Source organism: Pelecanus crispus, chromosome Z, assembly GCF_030463565.1.
Source record: "Pelecanus crispus isolate bPelCri1 chromosome Z, bPelCri1.pri, whole genome shotgun sequence".
Lineage (NCBI taxonomy): Eukaryota > Metazoa > Chordata > Aves > Pelecaniformes > Pelecanidae > Pelecanus > Pelecanus crispus.
Genome location: NC_134676.1, coordinates 20,812,020 through 20,826,625, shown reverse-complemented (window position 1 = coordinate 20,826,625; position 14,606 = coordinate 20,812,020). Strand labels below are relative to the sequence as shown.

The following is a 14,606-nucleotide window of genomic DNA, read 5'->3' as shown; positions in this document are numbered from 1 at the left end:
ATAAATTACTGTTGTGTGTTAAGTTGTATGCAATAAATTGCATGTGGACTTCAATTATTGTCACAAAGTCATTATTCCAATCTGTCCTTGTGATTTCCTATTCTAACCTACACTATTCAACTTAATGAGTTTAAAGTGGCACTGTTGTCACAAGAAGCATTTTTAATCCTCAACCAATCATTCACTGTTGTTATCCACTTTGTGGGCCAGAACCGCCTGCATAGTAAACCAAAAGGAAACTGATATAGATGAAAGATAAAAGCTTGGCAAAAAATAACATCGTTCTCCATCCAGATCAGATTCCTCACTGCTTCCCAATTAGCCACACAAACATGCACTCCAGCTGAAGGAGAGGGAGAGGAGAGGCATAGGGAGTGCGGAACTACCTGCTCCTCCAACTTCAGCAGTTACCTGTGCCAGCTTAAACTGACTGTGGAACTACCACATTAAAAACAAACAAACAAAACCTCAAATCACACATTGTTAAGTGACTTTTAAAAAATTAGGAACCAGAACATTAGTAATCATTGTATGAATCTCTGAATAGGTAATATTTGACTTAAACCATACCAAAACCAGCAGGTATTAACTGCATTTTAAGTGTTCACATGTTACATAAACATTAATTTGTTCCATCAGCAGATCTCCAAAGTTACCAGCCTTTACAACCCAACTAGAATTGAACTATGGTATGATTTCCAGATGCAGATTCTCCTATATCCTGTGCAACAGGGAAACAGTTAACAAAGTAAGTTTTAAAAATACTTTTTTTAAAAAAAAATACTTTAAATAAAAAAGAAAACAAATCCAGGTTATCATGATCACAATTAACATTCTACAAGAGGACATCAAGAGTGCCATAAATTAATTTTTCTCTCTATACTGTACACTACTTAGTCAATTACCTACTAACTTCTATTTTTAAAATACAGTTTTTTCATTTTCAGAACTCTTCAAAGTTTCATTTGGAAAGGTCGCCTTTTGGAAAACTTTCTTATGGCAAAACAGGTACTAATAATCAAGAAACATACCTGCTATAGAGCTGCAGAGCAGGACGAACATCCAAACCAAACAGCTGAACATTTCCTTTTCAGTAACTGTGGGCAGGAAATGCTGTCATAAAATAAATACAAATAATATACTTCAAGTAAAGATGCCCCTGTAATACTTTGTACACATTTGTGTAAGAGTTAATAATGCTACTCACAATTTCTCACTTGCGTTCAAGTTACATATTGCTTTATCTAAGTGTTACTTTCCTGCACGATGGGAGAAATTTAATGCGGTTTTCCTAAGATAAGTGTATATGTTTCCTATAAAGAAGGGAGAGGTAAGTGCACCTGAAATCCTTCTGAGGGCAATCCAATCCACCTAAGTAATTTACCTTCCAGGAACCACATAAAGAATTGGTAAGAAACATATCTACACCCACTTGAAATCCAGCCTGCCTAGCCACCTTCTGAGCAGATTTACTTAGAGTGAATTCTTTGGAAAAGGAGTGCTGTTGCAGGAGAAGGAATGATCCGCATGTTTCATGCATCACCACCTAATAAAACAATTGTTAAGGAAGTGGCAACAGTCCCACGTCATTATCCACCTAAGATGGGGGGGAATTTACATTGGTTTTATGCCAGGTAATTGTCCCAGGCACCAGACTTGAAGACACTCTGCAAAGGCAAGGGAAGCCACCCCTGTCTGTCTTGCTCTTTGAAACTGAACTGCTGTGCAGCCAGAAAAACCCAAAACTCTGGGGTAAGGAGGCAGAAAGCAAAGAAGTAGAATTTCTTCTAAAGGTACAGCTGAATCTAGGGCTCCAGGGGAAAAATGACAGAAATCAAACACTCCCCTTGCCTCCAGCGCTGCTGTCATCACTCACAGAATCACAGAGTGGTTGAGGTTGGAAGGCATCTCTGGAGGTCATCTGGTCCAACCACTCTGCACAAGCACAGACACCCAGAGCCAGGAGCCCAGGAGCATGACCAGACAGCTTTTGAAGGTCTCCAAGGATGGAAAGTCTGCAACCTCCCTGGTCAACCTGCTCCAGTGCTCAGTCACCCTCACAGTGAAAAAGTGTTTCCTGATGTTCAGAGGGAACCTCCTGTGTTGCAGTTTGTGGTCACTGTCTCTTGTTCTGTCACTTGGCACCACTGGAAAGAGCCTGGCTCTGTCCTCTTTGCACCCTCCCTTCAGGTATTGACGAGATCCCCCCTGAGCCTTCTTTTCTCCAGGCTGAATAGTCCCAGCTCGCTCAGCCTTCTCCCGTACGACAGGTGCTCCAGTCCCTTGATCATGGTTGTGGTCATTCATTGGACTCTCTCCAGTATGCCCATGTCTCTCTTGTACTGGGGAGTCCAGAACTGGACCCAGTGCTCCAAGCGTGGGGAAGGAACACCTCCCTTGACCTGCTGATTACATTCCTCCTAACGCAGCACAGGATGCCGCTAGCCTTCTTTGCCACAAGGGCACATTGCTGGCTCATGTTCTACCTGGTGTCCACCAGGACCCTCAGGGCCTTTTCTGCAAAGCTGCCCTCCAGCTGGTCAGCCCCCTGCCTGTACTGGTGTCTGGGGTTGTTCCTCCCCAGGTGCAGGATTTGGCACTTCTCCTTGTTGAACTTCATGAGGTTCCTGGCAGCCCATTTCTCCAGCTTGCCAAGGTCCCTCTGGATGGCAGCATGACCCTCCGGCGTATCAGCCACTCCTCCCAGTTTTGTGTCATCAGCAAACTTGCTGAAGGTATGCTCTGCCCCATCATCCAGATCATTAACGAAGATGATAAACAGGACTGGATCCGGTATTGACCCCTGGGGTACAACACTAGTCACTGGCCTCTAACTAGACTTTGTGCCACTGATCACTACCCTCTGGGCCCGTGCATTCAGCCAGTTTTCAATCCACCTGCTCATCCAGCCCACACTTCATCAGGTTGTCTGTAACAACCCCTGTCTGTAAAGCAGCCCAACTCCAACATGAAGGGCAGAACATGTTGCAACCCAGACTACTCCTTTAGCTAGTAAGTAGGAGATACGCCTGTAGAAAACAGAGGTTTCAGATCCCCTTCAACAGATGAGGGCCTAGGGCCCAATATTCCTACTTACTGGACAAGTAGCTCTAGCTACTATGTTCATAAGCAAAAGGTGGGCCTTACTATTGCTGCAGTTAATTAGGGTCCCTGTTTCACATTAGGTTTTCAGATTTATCTGAGGAGCTACTGGAATTTCAGCTCTCCACACAAACCATGCAAACCTGTGCCTCAGGAGGGCTCCAGGTGGGAGGCAGGTGCCATCTGCCTAGAACAGGTACACCAGCAGCTTTCAGACCAAACAAAGCACCTCCTCCTCTCACAGGTTCGGACAATGCTAGGAAGCAGGTGTGCAGCAGGTCACTGTTTGAGACAGAGATCTATAGGTGGGATATAGGCAGAAGGGGTTCTGCCCTACATTATGGTCCTTTCCACAATAACTTCTTGGGTTTGCTACAAAACGAAGTTTTACAGTAATCTAAAGGAGAAAACCTTAGTAAAAAAATTCTTTGTGTTCAGTTTCTGCCAGAATTCATCTTAAACATTATTTTCAGTCTGTCTCAGGAAGCATTTTATAAACTTTGAGGCTATGGCAGTGCAAAACAGGAGAAAAAAATGAAAAGGACACATGGGATAAAAAGAGAGATGAGGGAGGAACTTCCCCAGTGACATACTCCTAAAATACAGCTGTAGCAAGATGTGTACCAACAAGAAACAAAGCAATTACTAAAAGAGAAACTATTACTACTTTAATTACCTAGGGTGTAAGTTCTTATTCGCAAAGCAGTAAAGACAAATTATGCTACTGATGGCAATAAAAACAAAGAACCTTAAGCAATTGTTCCAAGTATTCTGCACCAGTAGGTGCAGAATTAAAAACAGATGTAGATTTAAAAATACTTAGTTATTTTTAAATTTTAGAACTAATATAGTCTATAGCAATGCTGATGAGATACTAGAAGTTCCACTCTGTTAAAGCTAAGAATATATTTTGTAAGCACTAAAGTATGTGTTTGTTCTTATTATATTTTTTTAAACTTTAAGAAAGTTTTTGAAACTTTTAAACTTAAGAAAGATGGCTACAAGAAAACTATGTTCCATTCAAAAATAAAGAAAAATCATAATGATGACTCTAAAAAAGGCTTTGCCAGCTTCATAGGGACACACACCAATGATTGCTATACAGCTGTGGCAAACGCTGATGTAGTCAGTACTTCATTAGCTACAAGACTAGTAGCTGCAGAAAACCAACACATGTCAAAGATGATTATCAACATCAGCAAAACCAAGCAAAATAACCAAGAGCACTACAAGATGATATGCCTAATCAAAACTATCTGACAGAAGAGGAATGGGAAGCCAAAGACAAATCAATAATGAGTTACAGATGCTAAACCGACATAAGCATTTTTTAAAAAACTTCAAAAAGTAAATTATTTTCTTAGCCAAATAAAATGTTTTTGCAACAGCTCTATGAATGTGGCTTTAATCTTGGAGGATATACTAATTCATGAGAATACCAAATCTTCTGTGTGGCACATGAAGATAAGCATACATATAACTGTTTACAGGAAAGAGCTTAAGGCACTTAACATAAATCATAAAGTGCTGTTCTTTCCTTTGTGTAGACTTAACAGCTAGCAACGTGTAATAAAAGCTCACTGCACATTCTATATTGTAAAGACTTCATGAAATAAAGCCAATAGCTCAAAACACAGGCTTTCCACTTGTCTGCATCAACCATAGAATACAAGGGTCACTAATTAAAGAATTTCCCCTAGTGATTGACTTCTTCCTTAGATTCACCAAACATAACTACACAGTAACAAAAACAGTAAAAATTGCTGTAAGATTAGTTAACAGTATGTCAAGAAACAACTGTTTCCATATCATATAGGCAGCAGCATCATTTCAAATACATGCAACTACAAAAGAATTGAGCAAAAGGAGAGAAAAGCAGTGTCACCACAGAGCAGCCGTCAATATTGAACTTGATTACACTGCTCTAAGCAAAAAGTGCTAATAGGTTTTCCTACTTGATGGACTACTAAAAAAAAAAAAAAAAAATCAGCTAATAGCAAGAACGAAACAAAGATCATGGTTCTCCCAGGTACGACATGCGAAGTCTCTTCCAGCCCAGGAAAGAATCAATTTACGAAATACTTATAATAAAATTAACAGTCCATTTCAACAGAAGATCCAGTGCAAAAAAAAGCAACCATGAGTTGACATGGACACTGAGTTTATCTGGGAGCAGGAGTTTCTTTTAGAAATTATTTTATAGATCTTTGCAGAGAGTTTGTGAGAAAAATTAAAAGACAGTATGAGCGGAACCATGGCCTTGGTTAAAGCATAGAACACTTCAAGGGTGCAAAAACTCTAGCAAGGTGATAAAGACCAGCCTGCTATATAAAAAAAAAAAAAAAAAAGAAAGGGAAAAAGCATGTTAAATTTATCAAACACTTCCAACTTGGCAAAGCTCTAACAGTTTCTGCTCATATTCTACATATGCTGGTCCACTACTTTTGAGGGCACATGAGACAAAAGAGGCTGCATTTCAGCCAAAACAGTTCAGCTATTTCCAAGCATAAGGAAAACATTTTTTTTTATCACATTCCTTTGACTAGCTCCAGCAATCCCACACTTTTTTAGCAAGGACTTGGAACTCAAAAGCATTGGGAAATCATAAAAACATTTCTGAATTATGCTTGTGCCAAAAATACCACATACCACCACACGTTCCACCACAGCGGAGCACAGTGCTAAAAGATCAGGCATGGCAAATCTGACTGTGATGACAAGTTACAAGCCTTTGAAAAATTCTAGTTCCACATGCTCACCAGAAAGCTTAAACAGCCAAATATCCCATCCACACTCAGTGAACGCTCCTCATCATGTACCTGTACCTACCTTTTCCCCCTCTTCTAGTGCTCCTCTAGTGCTCATCACACAGTAAATCACTTCTACTCATTAAAATAGCAGAAAACTAAGCAAAAAATGTATTTGTGCTATATTAGCAAGTGTAAGCAACTTGCTACATGATTTGACAGGCATCCAAGTTGGCAAAATAGAGGAGAGAACTGGGGAGAGAGACCTCCATCACATTTTTTCCCAGCTGTGAGCTGTTAAGTTTGCTTCAGTCCTGACGCTATGTTGCATCTCCTTCCACTTTCTCCAACACCAGTTAGAAGCCAGTTATTTGGCATGCCAGCTGCTAGTTACTACATGTCAGAGACCAGGGTAGTGACTCAGCAGGTTGTAAACCTGCTCATGTCTTATGTGGTTGTTACTATACTGATACGTGATTAACTGGCTCTTTGGCTGTTTACTTAAGAGATTGCACATGTGACAGTGATGAAAGAACATTCCTGAGTGAAAGTCACATCATGAGTTCAGAAGTGTGTCACTTAAAGGTATCTATAAAAGCTAAATTCTGATGACTAAACAAATAGCATGAACGGAACTGTCTTCTTCAACTAAAAAATTGATTCACCGAAGCCAGATTTCTTGCAGGAAGGGACAATCTCAATGACGGTGTCATTAAATAAATAAAAAATTGTGTAACATAGTTGATGAAACAAGGCTTTCTCAATACTGAAACCGCTGGTCTTCCATTTTGAAATTTGTTTGGAAGAGCTATGGTTTAAAAATTTAAAGAAGTCAGGTGAAAAAACTACCCAAAGTAACTTTTCCCTATACTCTATTTAGGGCTATCTCTTAATCACCTTTCTCCCCCATTTCAGGACAGGAAAGCTTTTTCCATTCAGATCTAATTCTAAGATTGTTTTTAACTACATGAGCACATACTTCTGCATGCAGTGTAGCTGTTACACCATGAATGAACATGGTACTTTTATAAATGGAAAGGCAGTATGCCTTTAGCCAGTCATCTTCAAGATTTTCTAACATTTTTGCTGGAACCTGACAGGGCATCCTTTGCTACTGATGCTCTTTCTAATGACTATGAAAGAGGAAAGAAGTTGAATAGCTATTGCTGTCTTTCATTTAGTCTTTAGTAGCAATTGCTACAGCTCTGCCATGCCAGCTACCATATGGAGAGACAGACCTCGCCCTATACAAGATCTGGTGATGCTGAATCGCAGGAACCCGAGCCTGCGTTCGGCCCCACTGGGCCACCCAACTGCGACGTTATGCACAGATGCAAGGGGAAAAGCCATAACCATCAGTTTTCAGATCCCAAGATTCAAATCCACCAGCATTTACACAAATCCTACAGGGAAAGACGACATTTCAGGCAAACGATCCAAATACAAACCTCAGTCTCCTTCCTAGGTAGCAGGGTGTAGAAGCATCAGCTTCCACAATTAGTCAGGATTCCATCAAGGGTGAGCACCAGTGAGCATCAGAAGAGGGAAATGGAGGTTTGTCTACATAGGTCAGAGAAGAGAATGACATGTAAACATACCAGAGGAAGCAGTAAATGTGAGGGACAGCTAATGACTTTTCCCAACTCTCTAATCCCTATAAATCATGCACTGACAAGCTCATCCGTGGGAAAAATCACAGACACTGTAGTGAAAGATCCTGAGCACACTGGTTTCATAACCCACAGTCCTTAACTGAGCTAAAAATAGTCAGCTGAACCTCAGACCAAGATGAATTAAGATTTAAAATTTTAACATTTAAATAGAACCTGATTTAAACAGGACTTAGGTGCATTTTCTTTTGAAAAATAAACCTATTTAAATTTGAAATTGTGACAGCCTACCTTAAAACATAATGCTATCATACTCTACTAAAACCACTTAAATTAAATAAATTTAAACAATACATATTTATTGAGAAAACAGAAACCACTAAGCTTACAGACACATCTGAAGGACCAGCGTGGAGCAGAGCCCCTTGAAATGCTGTGCCCACTTTTGACTGCAGAAACTTGTTCTAAAAATGCCATAGTGGGCAAAAAAAGAAAATAGAAACAAAGGCTGTATTCATCAAGTTCAACGACTTGTTAACTTAAAAGCTGCAAATCAAGTGGAAACTGAAAAAGCAGGAAGGCTGTTTTCCTCTTTCAGTCTCTAAATAAAAAAAAAAAAAATAGGTACAAAAGGATAAGATACTTTTGTTCTAAAATCCTGAAGGACAGAGTGACCAGGAAAGGTCAGTTCAGTTAATAACTTCTGATAAGTTATTTTGTTTAGTATACCCTAGAGTTACAGATGCAAAACATGTTTTGATAAACCCTTTGTTATAGAACAATATTTAACAGCATATTGAATATTATTATGTTTTAATATAAAATGCTGTACATTGTATTTAAATTCCAATTTTCACCTAAATGCAGCTTGATACTAATACAGAAAAATAATCCATATCTAGTAAATAGAAAATAATTTATTATTCTCTGAACAAGCATAACAAATAAGATGCTAAATATACCTTAAGGTATAAAATGCTCAGCTAGATAAAAAAGCTGCGAAACAAATATTTGTTTGCTAATTAATATACTATACCTCATAATAAAAACTTAATTTTTTAGGGAAAAAACTTAAAGCTACAAACACAAAAAAAGATTTGATGTCTTTATTTTTACATATTGGTTACTTTTTTCATTTTAACTATGTGATTATATCCAATTTGATAATGCTTACTAAAAGAAAGGCGGGCCATCAATATCACTAGAACTGAATGTTGGTGATGCTACCAGAGAGAACTGCAGCTCTCATAGCAGCACTGTCATTTCTTGTTCTTTTTTCACTGAGAAAAAAAAAAAAAAAATAACAAACAGTCAAGCTAGGGCTTAAACAGGCTTCATGTACAGGTCTGGTCTTGGAACTTTCTTCTTAGGCTCAGTGTTTGAGGGACTACAAATTCTATTTTGGCTACAAGAGTTTACTTTGAGAGATGATTTTGTGTCAGATGTTTTCAGTTAGTATGACGTTATTAGATAGGATGATTGCCTTTGCACCCCTTCCTTGAGCACAGTCACTCAAAGCTGGAGAACAAGATGCCTCTGCCATGTAAGCAACTAGGTGAGAAAAATGGATGGTGAGGGCAGGAGGATCCATGCATCGAGCTTTAGAGAAACGCAGAACTCTCATCGAGAGAGGGTGGCCAGATCCAAATCTCTTACAGTTGCTGGATTTGGGTGGTTTTAACCCGAAGTTTGTACAGAATACATACCTGTCAGAAAATCAGAAGGAAGATTTTCTGTACTACTTCAGAGCATTAGTTCACCTTGTCCAGCCTTGCCTCTTCAACCAAGACCAATTCCAGATGTTGCAGAAAACACACGTTCACTTAAATAATGCTAGCAAACTGTGTTTTGCAAGAAAGCAAATAAAAACTTTCCCGGACTGTTCAGGGAATCAGCTACAGCCCCATAACACAGGATATAATTGTAATCCCTGTCCTACTGTGTGCTGCGAGTGTTACAAGAATGCAGAGAACACTGCAGGCAATCCTGTGCTCCCACCGGACACAAGAATGAAAGAGAACAAAATGAGTGCAAAACCTTGCTTTCATGCTTTCTTATCACTCAGAAAAGATGACTGTGACCCAGCAGCTTACCTATACACATAATACACTATTCTGAAAAAGAGATTTAATCATATATTCTAGAAAACATGATAAACCCAGACTCACTATAGACTCAGCTAATACTTTTGTGCTTACACTACTATTGCATCATTTATTCTTGGTTTTAGGAGTTAATTTGGAATATAGACAATACCTACACACCATTTCATCTCATATCTTTTTCACAGTGATTAAGAAGCTTGCTTACAAATCACACATCCACTATCAAATATCCTTCTCCTTGTTCATCTCAACTTTATAGAAATCTAAAGAATATACATTGTCCTCTTTAAAAGGTCTGTTTTCCATTTCCTTTGTTTTTTTTTTTTTACATTCTCTTTTGAAGGTTCTCCAGTATTTCACACTCTTCCTGAGTGCGGACACAATATCAGAATAGTCAGAGCTAGATTTACAGATATGAGCTACAGTCTCCATTGCATTAATGCAGTGAATGTGTAACATGACAGGGAAGCCTCTGCACAGCTAACCATCGCCTATTCCTTACCACCTTTCACTGCTGGATGCTAAACACCTCATGTACCTTGTTATAGGAACACATAAGGTCACTACCACACGCTTACCTGGTATTCCCATTACTGTACATCTAAGCAGAACATTAGCCCTTTTTTTCCCCAACAGAGGACACAGTCATCTAAAATGTTCTTTATCTTACTACTTCCCATGCGTTTTTTGTCCTCTTGAGCATCCTCTGTATACTTTGATCCCAAATACATTTATCTGGGTGTTGACCTGCATAAGACAATTGCCATATCACCCTGCTAATCTGGATCGTCTCGTAGAGGTTATATATCCTGGGGTTTTTTTGCTTACTACCTATACTGCAAACTTCACTAACAATGTTTTTGTATTTGAGTCAAAACTACTGGCTGAAACATGGCACAGTAGCATCACACCAGGCTCCATAGACCTGTTAAAAACAGCTACATTTTGAGATCTCCCAATACAGCATTTTATTCATTGAAAATGTTCCCTACAAGCACCAAATAATGCAAAAAATTACCAGACTTACATGATTATTATAGAAAAATCAATAGCTTTAATGTTCAAAACTGTAGCCTCTACAATATAAACCTAAAGCTTTTTTTCCCCCCGCATTTTTATCCCTTTTGAGACCTGTTTTGTTACTGATTAGCCTCGATCTGACAGAAAAATCTGAACTGACCGTTCCTGTTCTTTTGCCCAATACAGGAATCTTTCTTCCAAACATGAAAACATTCTCTTGCCCATGTCTTAATTCACAGATAGAGGCTAGAAGTTGGATTTTAACTATTTAAGGCAATCATATTCAAAAGACAACAGTCACACAGTCCATTACAGATAAGAAGTTCAGTGCAGCTTCCCCAATTTAAGCATGCGAGTGTGTAGGTGACACTCACGATGGATGTGTACACAAACGTAATACAAAATTATTTTTTCCCAGGAGGCAGAAACTGTGTAAGCATAGAAGCAGCAGGGGACCAGAGTATTCAAAGCTGATATGCCACCTTGAGAAAATTTGAGTGAATGCAAACAATTTAAGCAGCCAGCAATTAGGAAAGAGCCTTTACTGCGTTTGATGGCTGAACAGATTGCAAACATTTCAGGAACTAACTCTTACCATTACACACATAAAGAAAACCGCTGCCAAGCATCTGTATCATATTCTTCCCAAAAAAGAGAGAAATGCGACCAGCTAAATAGGAAGTTTCAATTCTTACTGTCTCATGGACTTGAAAGAAAGAAACTGAAAGGAGCTGCTTGGCCCAGGGACACACAGAAGCATGCACTGCCTGAACTCTGGGATGAACATCTGGAGAGATGTGAATGCAAGCACGCATCGCTGCCGGTAAAGATACACTCAAGTAACACACCAGGGAAGACTTTCATACTTTCCCAGGCTTCATACTACAAAAAAAAAAAAAGAGTAGCGGGACCTCTGCTTAAAAAAAAAAAAAAAGAAAGAAAAAGAAAAAAGCGCCCAGTTTTCACTTACCGTAGCTGCAGAACGGGCGTTTCTCTTAGCAGGGACCGCTGCCTCCCCGCGACTGCGAAGGGATGTAAAACACCAGGAAGTTACCAGGCTCAGCGCAAGTTCACACTTTTTCCTGTAATTCTGAAAGACAGCAACCACCGCCCCCGGCGCCAGGACTGACGGGGAGCGGTGTCAGGCTCCGGCCCGCCGCCCGCGGGACACGCTGCCCGGGGCACGGCGACGGTGCCGCGGCGGGCGGCTGCCCTGACCGCCCGCCCTCCCCCCCTCCCCTCCCCTCCCCGGCGGGAGACTCCCGAAAAGGAGCCGGCGGGGCGGGGGCAGCGAGGACCCGCACGGCTCCCTCGGACGGCGCCCTGGGGCCCGCGGCGGGGCTGGGGGCGGGAGGGAGGCACGGCCGGTGCGGGGCTGGGGGCGGGAGGGAGGCACGGCCGGTGCGGGGCTGGGGGGGGAGGCACGGCCGGTGCGGGGCTGGGGGGGAGGCACGGCCGAAGCGGGGGTGGGGAGGGGGCACGGCCGAAGCGGGGCTGGGGGGGGGGGGAAGGCACGGCCGAAACGGGACTGGGGAGGGGGGACGGCCGGTGCGGGGCTGGGGAGGGGGGACGGCCGAAACGGGGCTGGGGTGAGGCACGGCCGAAGCGGGGCTGGGGAGGAGGCACGGCCGAAGCGGGGCTGGGGAGGAGGCACGGCCGAAGCGGGGCTGGGGGGGAGGCACGGCCGGTGCGGGGCTGGGGGGGGAGGCACGGCCGAAGCGGGGGTGGGGAGGGGGCACGGCCGGTGCGGGGCTGGGGGGGAGGCACGGCCGAAGCGGGGGTGGGGGGGAGGCACGGCCGAAGCGGGGGTGGGGGGGGGCACGGCCGAAACGGGACTGGGGAGGGGGGACGGCCGGTGCGGAGCTGGGGAGGGGGGACGGCCGAAACGGGGCTGGGGGGAGGCACGGCCGAAGCGGGGCTGGGGAGGAGGCACGGCCGAAGCGGGGCTGGGGAGGGGGCACGGCCGAAGCGGGGCCACCCCCCGCCCGCCCCTGGCCCAGCCGGCCGCCGCGGGGCCCCCGCTGCCCGGCGGAGGTGGGGTGCGGGCGGGCAGGCGGGGTCGGGGGTGCCGCGGATGCTGACCCCACGCTGGTGCCTGTCCCCAGCAAAGGGACAGCCTGCCGTTCCCACAGCTGTAGATTTTTGGGACGGATCTCCCAGTACTTTCGGAAGGGCATTAAGTAGTCGGCTATAAAATTATGTACACAGCAAGATTTTGATGCAGATGAGTCAGTTCAACAATGTCTTCAAATTGCATAAACATGCGTATTGAAACAAGCGTATTAGGTAACAGCGATCACCGAGGAGGAGTGCTCACACCGACGTACCTCATGCGTTATTTAGGGCATCGGCAGCGCAAGAGAAACAACTGGAGTCACGATCCCTTTAAAAGCTAACAAATGTATTCCAATTAATGACTGAGAAGAAACCTGCAGCCATCAGCAATGCAAAAAGGAACAAAAGGAATGAGATTTGGAATGAAAATTGCAATTAAGAGGGATACTACGAAGTTAGTAAATGGAAATCTGAAGTCCCCAGTAATGTGCCTCTTACTAAGCACTGACAGCCCTTTCTAAGCAGATACGCTCCAAGAGCAAATACAAAAATGCAGTATCTTCATCAATACAGATGTCATCAGCAGTCTTGGCCCAATTCAGGAAGACATCCATAAGGGACAATAAATGTGTTTATCCTACATTAGTGTCACAGGAAAGACAATCAGCAGCAGATTGGGATACAGAGGTTTATTTTAAAATTAGTGACATTTGAGCTGTTACCCTAACCACTTATCTCACCCACTCACTTAGGCCCACTATCCCTTCCCCCTGGCCTGGGAGGGTTGTGCTGGCTCCCTGCCCCACAGCTGTTCACTGTTACCAGCCCCAGGCATTAACCAGCCAAGGTCCCCAGGCTCCCCCAGCATTTGTCTCCATGTTATCTCTCCCACTTCCAGGATCTCTCCCCACTTCCAAGATCCTTCTCCCTGTAAGATGTTCACCTTCTTTCCATTCCCCAAACCCCTGGCTTTCCCATGTGACAGTCTACATGCAAAAGCACAAAGCATGGTCAAACTACTCGCTCATGCTTATTCATTAACAGGAGGATTCAGGAAATGCCCCTTTTGTTACAAGAAGTCACCAGCAGCCCACGCAGCTGTAGCTAGCAAACAGCAGGTCTGTACTTGAGAGTTCAGAAGTTTAGTTTCGGACCCTTCACCCTGCACATGCACCCACAATTACTTGTGCTAATTACCTATCACTATTGACAATTTAAGCTTTTTTTTTGGGGGGGGGGCCTACCACAACTACCGAATCCAACATCTCCCTGCTGATCCCAGTCTGTAAATGAGCAGGCTGGCCAAGAGCAAAATCCCCCATGCAAAATCCCCCATGCACAAGCCCTGTGTCTCTGGCCAAGCTGCTGGGGGGGCAGACACCCACTTCATTGACTCCTTCCTGCCGCCGTAACTTGCCCAGGTCATGTTTTTGTATGCCTCTTTCCCTCACAGCAGCCATTTGCAACACACAAGCTCAGCACCCACTCCAACTTTCTGAGCACTCCTTAGCCTTCACCCTCTTTAGCTAACCATCAGATTCAGCCAGGTAGCCGGTTGATTCCCTTTTATTTTTGAATGATGTTGCCATCTCCCCATCATCCATTACCTCAGTATAAAGCTGCACTGTGAACTGCTTTGATGTTTCTGAATTCCCTCTGCTATGCAGAGGCATTGTACTATGTTAGCACGTATACCAATATTTTGAAAACTTCCATTTATTTTACTACTAGGTAGCACATAAACCAGAATTGTGATTCAACAGAAACAGACCCAAACAGTAACCTTAGCTCTCCTTGACATACCACACTTTTTTTCTTTACTGAGCATGAAAGAAAGAGCAGGACTATCCCCCCGCCCCCCCCTTTTTTTTTTTTTAATTACTTGGACCTGTATTCTGGACTCGGTCTAACAGTTGCCTGTGCTGAGAGATTAAGACTTTGCTTTTATTGACTTACTGAAAGATGGC

General features: G+C 43.1%; 1 protein-coding gene across 2 annotated transcripts in view; it reads right to left on the bottom strand.

The window, feature by feature from the left end:
- Nucleotides 1-11,593, bottom strand: part of IL31RA (interleukin 31 receptor A) — a 39,494-nt gene extending 27,901 nt beyond the window's left edge. Inside the window, exons 1-2 of one of the 2 annotated variants that reach the window (XM_009485300.2) lie at nt 11,555-11,593; nt 1,032-1,113 (exon numbers count right to left, since the gene is read on the bottom strand). In XM_009485300.2, the coding sequence (XP_009483575.2) occupies nt 1,032-1,083 (52 nt within the window). In that variant the 5' untranslated portion in view covers nt 1,084-1,113; nt 11,555-11,593. Of the gene's footprint in view, nt 1-1,031; nt 1,114-7,297; nt 7,327-11,554 lie in introns of those variants that run through there. The other variant, XM_075726562.1, reaches the window with a different exon arrangement.
- Nucleotides 11,594-14,606: the final 3,013 nt, after the last annotated feature.